General features: G+C 36.8%; 1 protein-coding gene across 1 annotated transcript in view; it reads right to left on the bottom strand.

Moving 5' to 3' along the window:
- Window positions 1–242: 242 nt before the first annotated feature.
- The window catches only part of LOC110453096, a 27,963-nt gene continuing 13,974 nt past the window's right edge, over window positions 243–14,231 (bottom strand). The window contains exons 3-16 of the mRNA XM_021501933.1: window positions 11,957–12,140; window positions 11,616–11,709; window positions 11,327–11,425; window positions 10,768–10,858; window positions 9,539–9,734; window positions 7,895–7,991; window positions 7,381–7,517; window positions 6,557–6,682; window positions 4,343–4,395; window positions 3,930–4,028; window positions 2,644–2,830; window positions 1,893–2,008; window positions 1,571–1,664; window positions 243–1,211 (exon numbers count right to left, since the gene is read on the bottom strand). Of these exons, the coding sequence (XP_021357608.1) occupies window positions 933–1,211; window positions 1,571–1,664; window positions 1,893–2,008; window positions 2,644–2,830; window positions 3,930–4,028; window positions 4,343–4,395; window positions 6,557–6,682; window positions 7,381–7,517; window positions 7,895–7,991; window positions 9,539–9,734; window positions 10,768–10,858; window positions 11,327–11,425; window positions 11,616–11,709; window positions 11,957–12,140 (1,852 nt within the window). The 3' untranslated portion in view covers window positions 243–932. The remainder of the gene's footprint in view (window positions 1,212–1,570; window positions 1,665–1,892; window positions 2,009–2,643; window positions 2,831–3,929; window positions 4,029–4,342; window positions 4,396–6,556; window positions 6,683–7,380; window positions 7,518–7,894; window positions 7,992–9,538; window positions 9,735–10,767; window positions 10,859–11,326; window positions 11,426–11,615; window positions 11,710–11,956; window positions 12,141–14,231) is intronic.

Here is a 14,231-nt window from a genome sequence, read left to right as displayed (position 1 = left end):
ACTTTGCATATAACTCAATAGCATTCTATCCTAATTTCATGTTCATATATTTTCTACAATATAACTAAGGGCATCACAGTCTCTGTTGTTTTAAACAAAGTTAATCAGCAATTATTTTCTATATCATCAGTGTTTCATCATCCTCAATATCCAGGGGTTACGCTCACATTCACTCTCTACACCCCTGGAATAGGTCTCATCAACAAGGTGGCACACCGAGCCTTCAATTTCGCTATGACATATTCCAGGGGTGTACAGAGTGAAAGTGAGCGTAACCCCTGGATATCAAGGATGGTGTTTCATATGTGCCCTGCAAAACAGGTGCTTTCCTTACAATCAGAATTAAATCCCTGAATACAAAAATGTTGAAGTTGGAAAATCTGTAACACATGATAACAATATGTGTGACAAATGTAGGCAGGAAAAATGAAGATAAAATTGTACACCATGATTCATACGCAGTAAACCAAATAAACATGGCCACTGTGGATTCTTATCTCAGCCTGTTTCAATTTGTCCCTTTTTATCTCCTGAATCAATTATTTATGTACCAAAATTGATACTTGTACCCTAGAGTGATTCAGTCTTTACCTTATGTAAAGTTGTTAAAGGAATTCCGGATCTGTCTTAGTAAACACTGTGTTCACACAGAACATATGTTGATCTTGTCGTAATAAAGCGAGTGTTGACCCAAAACAATTTATAATAGTCTTGTCTCGGTAAGGATCATGATGAGACAGAACCTATTGTTGACTGATCAATTATCACCATACATCACCAGAAATGTAAACTTCCTGATATCACTTCCATTGTTTCTGTTCAGTCTATCTCTTGGTGACTCTTTTTCTATGTCTTTGTCCCACCACTCCATCACTCGTATCGTCGCCTGGGTGATGTTCTTTCACTCGATCCCCTGGCCTAGCGATACTCCTTCACTCGGTTTCCTCGCCCGGTGATGCGTACTCCCCGTCTGTATCGGTAAACACCTCACTGTCCGGATTATCTTCTCCCTCCATCTTGCTGTTCTCCATATCTCCCCTTTCCCCTCCTGTGTCCTCCTGGTCCACAAATCCTACTTTTTTCACTGCTGAAGTTGAAGTTTTGGGTTCATTTCCCTTTCCATTTTTGCCATCCTTGGATTGGCGTTTTCGTTTTGGCATCTTCCATCCATTCCACACTCGAATAGTTTTATCCCAGGAACAGGAGACGTACTACAATATGTCAGGAGATTTAAATACAATTATAACAAAACATATAAAACATTACAACAATTTGTTAGGAGTTCACAGCAAAACATAAGATCTGGTACATATACAAATAGAATCTTATTGTTTATGAAACATGTACAACCTTGTTTCCTAAATAAAAAGTTAAGAACTTAAGAACTAGTAATGACTATTGTAAATTACATCAAGATAATGCGCTGATTTCCCACATACTTTGAATATGCATCACAATATATAAAATGAGAAACAAATTTAAGAAAACTCAAACATGAATCTTTCTTATTCACGATATAAAGACATCACTTGCAAACGTAACATCAATGACTGACGGTACGAGGACTGACCTGATTACGCTCAGGAATATGTATGATACTTCTAATGGCGTCTGTGTGGCCCTCATTGGTCTGAGCCAGTCTGTAGCTCTCTGGGTCATACACCCTGTAATTATTTAGGAAAACATAATTTCTCTTAAATGTGTTAGAAGTTAACTGAAAAAAATATGTGTTGATTTCTAATTCTTTATCATCATTTTCTCCAGACAAGAAGATTCATAGAGTACCTTTCTTTAGTTATTGATTGGTTAAGGAAGTAAATTTTAATTTTTTAATTTCTTGAGAGTCATTTTACTTGATGTAATTCTGTGACCATTTTTGTGAAACATTATACCTGATGTATTTCTGTGCACCCACTACCAGTGCTCCATTTTGCATGTCAATACACAGACAGCACACACCACCCTGGGCCGACAACACTGTCTCGCACTCATTTAGACCGTGCCCTGCCTAGAAAATAAAAACAATCAATGGATTTTAAAATTTGTGCACATACTGAACAGTTAAACCAAATGTCATCACCCTGGTGGCTACAGACCAGGAATAATCATAAATTATAAGCTACGTTATAACAGGATTCAAACCTGGAACCTCCAAACCTATACACTACACCACTCTATACCCCCCTGGTGTTACTACACGAATCTGTTACCAGGTCACGAGATCAGCCCAGATCTGCTATAAGGTTTAATACTTATAAGCATTTTGATGTTGTGCCTATTCAGTTCGGATAAACATTGTTGCTGCTAGTGTTAGATTGGACAATATTCATACTAAAATCTTTTATTTTCGGGTTTTCTTATGACGGCCTTTTTAAGGTTAAATTGTATAATCATTCATTTTTTTTTTTTTATAAAAACACCAAAAGTGATAATGTCCAAGATAATAACTAGATTGATATATAAGAAATGAAGAAGTAATCATAAAAGGTGAATTAAACTGATTTTATGCTATGAGAACCCAGTTGTTTTGGTACATTCTCCCTGCCCCCCACCCTCATCTTGAACATTCGTTTTAATGCTCTGCTAAATGAGCACAAATCTAATTTAGCTACATATTGTTTCCAAATACAAAATATGTCTCACCCAAATCCTGATAGTACTATCCTCTGAGCCTGTTACCCACGATCCCTTGCCATGAGGATTCCACCTCACACAGGTTATCTCCCCTTCATGGCCCTGGAGCGTGTTGACGAGGGTCATTTTGGCACCGTTGGTATTAAACTTCCTGATGTAAACCATCTTGTCACTGGAGGCGTAGGCAAACTCATTACTGTAACAGAGGAGGCCAAGTTTTCTACCATTACCTGGACTAGTTCTGGTACATCTACAGTATGTCACATACAGATAACATCTCAAGTTGGTAATACATTTTCTATAGTAAGTTTGAAATACAAACAATTGAATGGAGAATCGTCATACTACAGAACTTATTACTTCAGTAAAATGAGTTAACAGTGAACTATATAAGGTAGACAGTAAAATGAGTTAACAGTGAACTATATAAGGGAGACAGTAAAATGAGTTAACAGTGAACTATGTGAGGTAGACAGTAAAATGAGTTAACAGTGACCTATGTAAGGTCGACAGTAAAATGAGTTAACAGTGAACTATATAAGGGAGACAGTAAAATGAGTTAACAGTGAACTATGTAAGGTAGACAGTAAAATGAGCTAACAGTGAACTATGTAAGGAAGACAGTAAAATGAGTTAACAGTGGACTATATAAGGTAGACAGTAAAGTGAGTTAACAGTGAACTATATAAGGTAGACAGGAAAATGAGTTAACAGTGAACTATATAAGGAAGACAGTAAAATGAGTTAACAGTGGACTATATAAGGTGGACAGTAAAATGAGTTAACAGTGAACTATATAAGGAAGACAGTAAAATGAGATAACAGTGAACTATGTAAGGAAGACAGTAAAATGAGTTAACAGTGGACTATATAAGGTGGACAGTAAAATGAGTTAACAGTGAACTATACAAGGAAGACAGTAAAATGAGTTAACAGTGAGCTATGTAAGGTAGACAGTAAAATGAGTTAACAGTGGACTATATAAGGTGGACAGTAAAATGAGTTAACAGTGAACTATCTAAGGTAGACAGTAAAATGAGTTAACAGTGGACTATATAAGGTGGACAGTAAAATGAGTTAACAGTGAACTATGTAAGGTAGACAGGAAAATGAGTTAACAGTGAACTATATAAGGGAGACAGTAAAATGAGTTAACAGTGAACTATACAAGGAAGACAGTAAAATGAGTTAACAGTGGACTATATAAGGTGGACAGTAAAATGAGTTAACAGTGAACTATCTAAGGTAGACAGTAAAATGAGTTAACAGTGAACTATATAAGGTAGACCTCTTACTATTTGACAGAGTAGTCCATATCCATGATGACGCCATCACAGGCCAGCTCCATGTTCTCTAAGTTAGTGCTCCCCGTGTTTCTGAATGTGTCGTGTAAACTGCTCATAATAACAAAAAAATAAAATAAAGTGTTGTCACATGTGTCTATTGATTTCCAACCGACTAAATGTGAATTTACAAAATACACTCTGTATCTGTCATCAAATCATACATCTACATATAACACTGTTAAGGTCAGAAATAAACAGAAAATGTTAGCTTAAAATCCTATTTCCTTGGCACTCGTCTCCATATGACCTTCACTGCTGTAAGAGTGACAAACCCAAAACAAACCAATTCTAACATTGATTTATTTACAATGTAAAGCAGATATACATTAGAATGTTTAACAAGAATTCCAAGTTTAACTCACTCTCCTGCCTCCAGATCCCACAGACAAATCCTTCGGTCCCAGCCTGCACTTAACTGTAACAAATCATATGTACAGCTATGTATCCAACACCAATACAATCTCATTGTTAATATTACAACACAGGTATTACAGCGATATAATCTTACTCAATATTCACAACGAAACTTTTCATATTAAGTTTCATATTAAGTAAAGCATGACAATTTAGAAGTTGTCTTATATCGCTGTGTGGTATCAATATGCAGGTGTTCAGGACCTAATTCACCATGCCTGGTGGTGACTTTGTTATTAATTCTGAATTTCTCAAAATATTTGTTTGGCACATATTTTCTTTCATACATTTTTGTAATGAAAAGCTCTTTGGACAAATGAGCAGCACAAATCTTTCACATGTACAGCTGGAATGCCACGATGCCAATACTCTACAATGCTACTCAGCATGCACGTGCTCATCATAATGGAAATACTTTGATTCAAAACAGTTATAAAATAAACAAGTTTTTATTTTACTTATCACATATGTGGAGTTGAGACCCTGGTCCCTCCCTATCACCACTAGTCTCAGTCCTGTATAGTACTCACCACATATGTGGAGTTGAGACCCTGGTCCCTCCCTATCACCACTAGTCTCAGTCCTGTATAGTACTCACCACATATGTGGAGTTGAGACCCTGGTCCCTCCCTATCACCACTAGTCTCAGTCCTGTATAGTACTCACCACATATGTGGAGTTGAGACCCTGGTCCCTCCCTATCACCACTAGTCTCAGTCCTGTATAGTACTCACCACATATGTGGAGTTGAGACCCTGGTCCCTCCCTATCACCACTAGTCTCAGTCCTGTATAGTACTCACCACATATGTGGAGTTGAGACCCTGGTCCCTCCCTATCACCACTAGTCTCAGTCCTGTATAGTACTCACCACATATGTGGAGTTGAGACCCTGGTCCCTCCCTATCACCACTAGACTCAGTCCTGTATAGTACTCACCACATATGTGGAGTTGAGACCCTGGTCCCTCCCTATCACCACTAGTCTCAGTCCTGTATAGTACTCACCACATATGTGGAGTTGAGACCCTGGTCCCTCCCTATCACCACTAGTCTCAGTCCTGTATAGTACTCACCACATATGTGGAGTTGAGACCCTGGTCCCTCCCTATCACCACTAGTCTCAGTCCTGTATAGTACTCACCACATATGTGGAGTTGAGACCCTGGTCCCTCCCTATCACCACTAGTCTCAGTCCTGTATAGTACTCACCACATATGTGGAGTTGAGACCCTGGTCCCTCCCTATCACCACTAGTCTCAGTCCTGTATAGTACTCACCACATATGTGGAGTTGAGACCCTGGTCCCTCCCTATCACCACTAGTCTCAGTCCTGTATAGTACTCACCACATATGTGGAGTTGAGCCCCTGGTCCCTCCCTATCACCACTAGACTCAATGCTATATAGTTCTCACCACATATGTGGAGTTGAGACCCTGGTCCCTCCCTATCACCACTAGTCTTAGTCCTGTATAGTTCTCACCACATATGTGGAGTTAAGCTCCTGGTCCCTCCCTATCACCACTAGTCTTAGTCCTGTATAGTACTCATCACATATGTGGAGTTGAGTCCCTGGTCCCTCCCTATCACCACTAGACTCTGTCCTGTTTAGTACTCACCATATATGTGGAGTTGAGACCCTGGTCCCTCCCTATCACCACTAGTTTCAGTCCTGTATAGTACTCACCACATATGTGGAGTGGAGACACTGGTCCCTCCCTATCACCACTAGTCTTAGTCCTGTATAGTACTCATCACCTATGTGGAGTTGAGTCCCTGGTCCCTCCCTATCACCACTAGACTCTGTCCTGTTTAGTACTCACCATATATGTGGAGTTGAGACCCTGGTCCCTCCCTATCACCACTAGACTCAATGCTGTATAGTTCTCACCACATATGTGGAGTTAAGCTCCTGGTCCCTCCCTATCACCACTAGTCTTAGTCCTGTTTAGTACTCACCACATATGTGGAGTTGAGACCCTGGTCCCTCCCTATCACCACTAGTCTTAGTCCTGTTTAGTACTCACCACATATGTGGAGTTGAGACACTGGTCCCTCCCTATCACCACTAGTCTCAGTCCTGTATAGTACTCACCATATATGTGGAGTTGAGACCCTGGTCCCTCCCTATCACCACTAGTCTCAGACCTGTATAGTACTCACCACATCTGTGGAGTTGAGCCCCTGGTCCCTCCCTATCACCACTAGACTCGTCACACAGCTGTTGTGCCCAGCAAACACATGTTTACACACGAAACCTGCCACACGATTTGTCACAGAGTCACCGTCCTGTAAAACAAGTCAATCACAGACAAACATCAGTACACTGTACAGTAACTAAAGATCTGATGTGGTCATTAGATTTGTAGTGTAATTCAAAAATTAACTAGAGTTGTTACTGTAGGTTAACCAGGGGACCTACAGGGTAAACAAACTTGGAACAGAATGTAAAGTTGTTTTTGTAATCTACATAAATCAAAGTTATACTTTTGGTAACAAAACCAATGCAGGTAATTGGTGAAAGATTAATCTAGGTATCCAATTACATTTTGGGTAGTATTCGTTCATAAAATCGAGAATTTGAATTGGTTTAAGCAGTACTATCTACAGATCACTTGTGGCAGCACTAATGATAGTTGTTTGGACGGTACTTGTGATCAATTGACACCATTATAAAACAGAAATATATTTTGACAGTTTAATTGTAAGAGGGAAAAGCCTGCCTATATATGCAGTGTACAAAATACTGAGTATTGTACAGAACACTCCTCAAAAAACCTCATCTCTAGAGTATAAGTAATACTGGGTATGTTACAAAAACGGTTTGGCTCTTGATTTGCTTCAATTACCAAATCACAACAAATTGCTAATATTTGCTTTATTTTTAAAATTCTAGAAGTGATATTTGTTGTCATTCTATATAGTCTAATCCATCTGTATAGCTGTGTGGTAAACGTTGAGAGAATGGTGTATGATGACCTTCCTACCCCTTGTTTGGCATTCTGTGGCAGTAGGTCTGAGTCGGAGTCGAGGAGGATGCTGTATTTACTGATGAGTTTCTGAAGGTCCTGAGGCTTCATGTGCTGGAGAGCTTTCACTGCATCATCATCAAACCCCCAAACATCTGTCAAAATCAACGGGTATCGCCTAAAAACATGTGTCACACAATTACATAAACCCCCAAACATCTGTCAAAATCAACGGATATCGCCTAAAAACATGTGTCACACAATTACATAAACCAACCACNTCAAAAGCTAAATATACAAATTTAGCAACATTTCTTAATTTATCTTTATTTCCAGTTATTAACATATATTTTGCTTAAACATGTCGCCTAAAAACATGTGTCACACAACTACATAAACCAACCACACATTAACAAACACATATGTGATCCTAACTCAACACATAATGTGAGAAGTTTCTCATCAAGTCATGAGGCTAACTTTTACTTAGAAATAGATGATTACTGAGGATGTAGATAAACAGGATACTTACAGACATTACTGTCCTCGGACGCAGCGATGATAAAGTCCAGACTTTCTACAAAGATGATCTTGAGGATGGTGGTGTTGGCGTGGTTGTGGGTGGATACCTGTAATACAGTTCAATGGTTACCAGCATGTATGTGTTTAATATATACCAGACCAAACCTCTCGTCAGCAGCCATCTTTTCTCTACAACATCGTAACTGAATAGAAATACGTAATTTTGTTGGTTCTATAGTGAATTGTCATCACTGATAAAAGATCTTTTGTGTTTGAAGGTAGACAAGCTACACATGTAGTGCACTATCCTACCCATAGGATATCTATTGTAAATGGGCAATGTCATTTACAATATGTGAGGCAAAGAGTGATACACAATAAACTTGTATCAATACAAATAGTACCATCAGTCCTGATTGAGCAGTTATATATATATTTCATTTATTTTGGTAATAAAACTGAAAAAAATGCAAGAGACAATATTAATGGGACACAGAAAATGGAAAAGTTCGTTAATTCTACTGTAAATGTAAACAATGCTTGCAGAAAATTACGATTCAAGCAAAAAAGCAGCACAATGTAGTATTTTAGTTTGTCAGTCAACATAATGGAATTTGAAATTGACAAATTGAAGGCATCACTCCCACATTTTTTCTAATCTAAAATGAGTTATCAGCTAACAGCTGATACAGATTTGTACATACTGTTGGTAAGTCTACTTTGGCTAAAACACCAACAATTCATTAAACCAAAGCTTCTACTTGAGACTACTTGAGCCAAACTAACACCCATTGCTTAAATTGCTAATAGCCATAGCTTAGAATTACATTCTGCTTTCAACTCCATTAGTTCAGAGATAAGAATTTTGGCAAACTGTTAGCATTCTTAGTGATTCTGATGAAAATACACTCCTCATAAACATAACCTTTCTGTAATAATTTTTAAAAGTGAGACAAAATTTAAAGCAAGATTTATATGGTTAGTATTCTATAGACAAAAGTGAAACGGAAAAAAATAAATAAAAATGCAATTTTGATCACTGAAAGTTAAAGACTTAAAGTAGCATTATCACTTAAACTGGCACAAGAAGTAAAAAATAAATAAGTTAAAAACATGTAATACATTGTCCCGAAGTTCCCACATCATTTAGAATATAAAGAAATGTTTGGAACATAAAATGTTCTTTTTGAACACTCTCACCAGACTTTTCATTGAAGGATAATCATAAGTACGCGTACGTTTGCGACGCCCCTCTGTCTGTGAAATAAGCATGGTATTTATTTAAAGCACAAGCAAATGATCAGTGAACTGTGATAATTGTCTGGCCTGGATACATGGTGTTGTAAAAAGTCATCAGCAATATGATGTACACTGTAAGCATGTGTGTCTATAGGGCAGTTAAATACTTAAAGGTATTCATGTCATCACAGCTATTTCACAGCAACGTTTAAACACCATTCATGCTCCTTTGTTAAGCTCATGATAATCACAAATTGTAAGTGAAAAAAGGTTTCTTCATTGATAGACATGGGACGAAATATCTTAATGCTGCATTTGTACAAGTTTGAAGTCAGCATCACAGCAAGAACATCAACCTTTATAGAATTTCCTTGATTACACTCGTGTCTTCAACACTTCACAGTGAGTTACTTACAGGTGGAATGCTGGGTTTGTTGAAGGCATAGTGACTTTGCACACTCCTGTTGCTACTCCTAGTCTCGGGTCGAGCCGTTGCTGGCCGGGAGGGCAGGCTCTGACTCATCTGCTGTTCCAGCATCAGTTCGCGTGCCTTACTCCCCGCCTTACGCTGCTTCCTCAGCTTAGAATCACTGAGCTGGTACATCTCTTTACTACAGAAATAAATCCATTCAACTGATTATCATTAATCTTCTAACAAGGATATACAATATTTCATTTCAATACTACAGAAACAATTTGTTTCATATTTCTGAAGTCAAACATAACTGAAGTTATTTCGAACCACAAATTTTAGGATCCCAGACTCACTGCATCGGGATTTTTATATTTACAGTTACCTCCCCTTAATTTCGTTTTTCGATATAAGTGTATCACAGCTGTGCCAGGACAATTCCATTGAGAAGATAGTTCAGTCAGTTAGAATCTAGAGTCTTTTGTCTGATTTTCAGTTTAGCACAGATGGATTTTACAATCTTTACATTGTTAATTTTTTTTTTACTTCATCTTTATTATTTTTTTACTTAAGTCCTACAAGGTACGTTTTTTTTTCAGAAATGATTTATCAAAGCTACAGTCATGCCAGAGAAAACCCCAATAAAGTTGAGAACATACTAACTACTAATTAGAAGTGCATTCACATTATACACATTCGTAAAATATATCAATGTGACTTCATCAATTGTCTCCTAATACAGCTGCTGTTTATCGTTAAGACGTGACTTGGAAATAACCACATATGCAATGCATGGTAGTACACAAAATACAAATATGACAAATTCTACAACAAAATGATATTAAGGAGTGATCACAATATTTATCAAAAAACAGACAAAGCTGTTATATATGAGTCTTTTAGACTTCAATCCAGTAAGTGTTTGATTCATGGATTTTTGGAAGAAAAACAATGCTGAAAATTTAGCTAATTGATCCCCTTGGACCCTGTTTTACAGAGCCTGGCAGCTTAGTGTTAGCTTCCTGAGAACCCCTTACTGAAATTAGTTCTGCAGTTTTTGAGAAGAAGTCTTAAACATGATTTTTTTAAGGACAAACAAAAGCCAAGAGGCAACAAAACTAAGTCACATGATATACATGTACTGTCTTACCTGTACATAAAGTTATCTACCCGTACATAAAGTTAACCTACCTGTACATTAAGTTACCTACCTGTATATAAAGTTAACCTACCTGTACATAAAGTGGTTTGATTGCATACGTTCCCATTTTATAATCACACCCTCATTGTCCCCACTGAACAGTAGGATAGGCACTTTCTTGGCTGGTAATGGAAAAGACAGACACAACTGTTATTGTAACTTGTAGGATCTGTTGTCCAGGTCATGATCATTCAGACATTCCATTTCAGTCAATTTTATCTCTGTTACAATAAACTTTAGCAAATTTTGACTGTTCATTATAAGTTCAATGTATAGATTATAAGTGGTGCACTGCTAAAGTTATCCAGCTTGTAATAACTGGGCTTTAAGAACTGCTATAATTGTACCACAGGAGTCTCATGGTTTTGTATAAATAATAGTGAAAGTAAAAGTTACCAGAATATATGTTTTCTGCATAATTCATTGTCATAATTTATACCAAGACAAAAAGAATTGACAAAATACCTTATCTATATGCCTTAAAATATGTAAATCAGATTCTTTAACATCCTGAACAACATTTTTTCTATACATACGATGTACATGTACTTGTATTTACTGTAACAAAACTGTGGAGAGCTTGTACCTACTGTAACAGAGACTTTCTAGAGAGCTGCGACATTTCAGTGCAGTAATACAGCCGGAGGAGTTGTATTTCCACACCACCAGGTGGCGCCGACTAGTGGAAGCTGTAAATATGGAAGAAACATAATTATATTTATTACATACGTCAGTGATCATAAATCTTATAAACATTTGTAATCAACATGTCCAACAGAAACTCTATACCCAAGGGGGCATAACAGCTATGGAATTGTGCACCTCCTGATCATGAGGTACAGAAATATTTGCAAAAAAGTTAAAAACCTAAATACTCACCAACAACTTCATTTAATTCACCAAAATATTTAAGCATCTGTAACTGATATTTTTCTTCTTCTTGCTGCTGAAAAGTTCCAATGAAGTCTGAAACCTGTAAAAAAAAGAAAGTGTATGTCATATTTACAATCTGATCATATTACAAAAAGTTTAAATCTTCTATTTTTAAATGATTTTCCAAATATTTTACAAATTATTTATCAATCAGAATGATACAAATTTCTTTTATTTGATTTTTTAGAATAAAATTGAAAACATTTGTCAAGGTGAAAAAAAGATGTTCTCATGAACAAATGATCTGCCTATGATTTTGGAGACAAACTAATTGATCCTGTTCTTACATTGTCCCCAGACTTGGGATCAAAAAGACTAGCGTAGGAGGTGCCGCCTGCCACCCAAACTGTTTTGTTACGTGGGACGTAACAGATGCCAGACACAGTTGACAGGAAGTTGTCAAGCTTGTGTACGGGTTTACCATCCACTGACCAGATCTTCACACTCTTGTCAAATGATCCTGTTAATATCCTGTCAACAAAAGTCAAACCATTACATTCTGGATACTTGTACAGGTTCTATGTCCAGGATAGACACAAACTGAATATCCTTTCCTCAACTCTACCCTTCCATTAAGCATATATGCCATCATCACACAGTGTTATCAAAGAAGGGAATCGATCACAACAGCCTCAAAGTAGGTATTCAATTTATTTGGTAAATGTTGACCAGTTTCACTCCATTGTAAGGTTTCTTCAGAACTTTAATGCTACCGATATGCACTGTTAAACTATATTGTAAGGTTTCTACAGAACTATAATGCTACCAATATGCACTGTTAACAAGACCATATTGTAAGGTTTCTTCAGAACTATAACTCTACCAATATGCACTGTTAACTATATTGTAATGTTTCTACAGAACTATAATGCTACCAATATGCACTGTAAACAAGACCATATTGTAAGGTTTCTACAGAACTATAATGCTACAAATACTCCCTGTTAACCAGACCATATTATAAGGTTTCTTCAGAACTATAATACTACCAATATGCACTGTTTACCAGACCATATTGTAAGGTTTCTTCAGATCTATAATACTACCAATATGCACTGTTTACCAGACCATATTGTAAGGTTTCTTCAGAACTATAATTCTACCAATATGAACTGTTAACCAGACCATATTGTAAGGCTTCTTCAGAACTATAACTCTACCAATATGCACTGTTAACTATATTGTAAGGTTTCTACAGAACTATAATTCTACCAATATGCACTGTTAACCAGACCATACTGTAAGGCTTCTTCAGAACTATAATTCTTCCAATATGCACTGTTAACCAGACCATATTGTAAGGCTTCTTCAGAACTATAATTCTACCAATATGCACTGTTAACCAGACCATATTGTAAGGCTTCTTCAGAACTATAATACTAACTGTTAACCAAACCATATTGTAAGGTTTCTTCAGTACTATAATTCTACCAGTATGCACTGTTAACCAGACCATATTGTAAGGCTTCTTCAACTATAACTCTACCAATATGCACTGTTAACTATATTGTAATGTTTCTACAGAACTATAATGCTACCAATATTCACTGTTAACAAGACCATATTGTAAGGTTTCTTCAGAACTATAATTCTACCAATATGCACTGTTATCCAGACCATATTGTAAGGCTTCTTCAGAACTATAACTCTACCAATATGCACTGTTTACCAGACCATATTGTAAGGCTTCTTCAGAACTATAATATTACCAATATACACTGTTAATCAGACCATATTGTAAGGTTTCATCAGAACTATAATTCTACCAATATGCACTGTTTACCAGACCATATTGTAAGGTTTCTTCAGAACTATAATTCTACCAATACTCCCTGTTAATCAGACCATATTGTTAGGCTTCATCAGAACTATACTACTACCAATATACACTGTTAACCAGACCATATTGTAAGGCTTCATCAGAACCATGCTACCAATATACACTGTTAATCAGACCATATTGTAAGGTTTCTTCAGAACTATAATTCTACCAATACTCCCTGTTAATCAGACCATATTGTAAGGTTTCTTCAGAACTATAATTCTACCAATACTCACTGTTAATCAGACCATATTGTAAGGTTTCTTCAGAACTATAATTCTACCAATACTTCCTGTTAATCAGACCATATTGTAAGGTTTCTTCAGAACTATAATTCTACCAATATGCACTGTTAACTATATTGTAAGGTTTCTACAGAACTATAATGCTACCAATACTACCTGTTAACCAGACCATATTGTAAGGTTTCTTCAGAGCTATAATTCTACCAGTATGCACTGTTAACCGGACCATATTGTAAGGGTTCTACAGAACGATAATTCTACCAAGATGCACTGTTTTCCAGACCATATTGTACGGCTTCTTCAGAACTATAATGCTACCAATACTCCCTGTTAACCAGACCATATTATAAGGTTTCTTCAGAACTATAATACTACCAATACTCCCTGTTAACTAGACCATATTGTAAGGTTTCTACAGAACTATAATGCTACCAATACACCCTGTTAACCAGACCATATTGTAAGGTTTCTACAGAACTATAATGCTACCAATAC

The sequence above is a fragment of the Mizuhopecten yessoensis genome, unplaced genomic scaffold (assembly GCF_002113885.1).
Source record: "Mizuhopecten yessoensis strain PY_sf001 unplaced genomic scaffold, ASM211388v2 scaffold7087, whole genome shotgun sequence".
NCBI classification, from domain to species: domain Eukaryota; kingdom Metazoa; phylum Mollusca; class Bivalvia; order Pectinida; family Pectinidae; genus Mizuhopecten; species Mizuhopecten yessoensis.
Note: the sequence above shows the minus strand (reverse complement) of the source record. Positions and strands in the feature narration are given on the sequence as shown.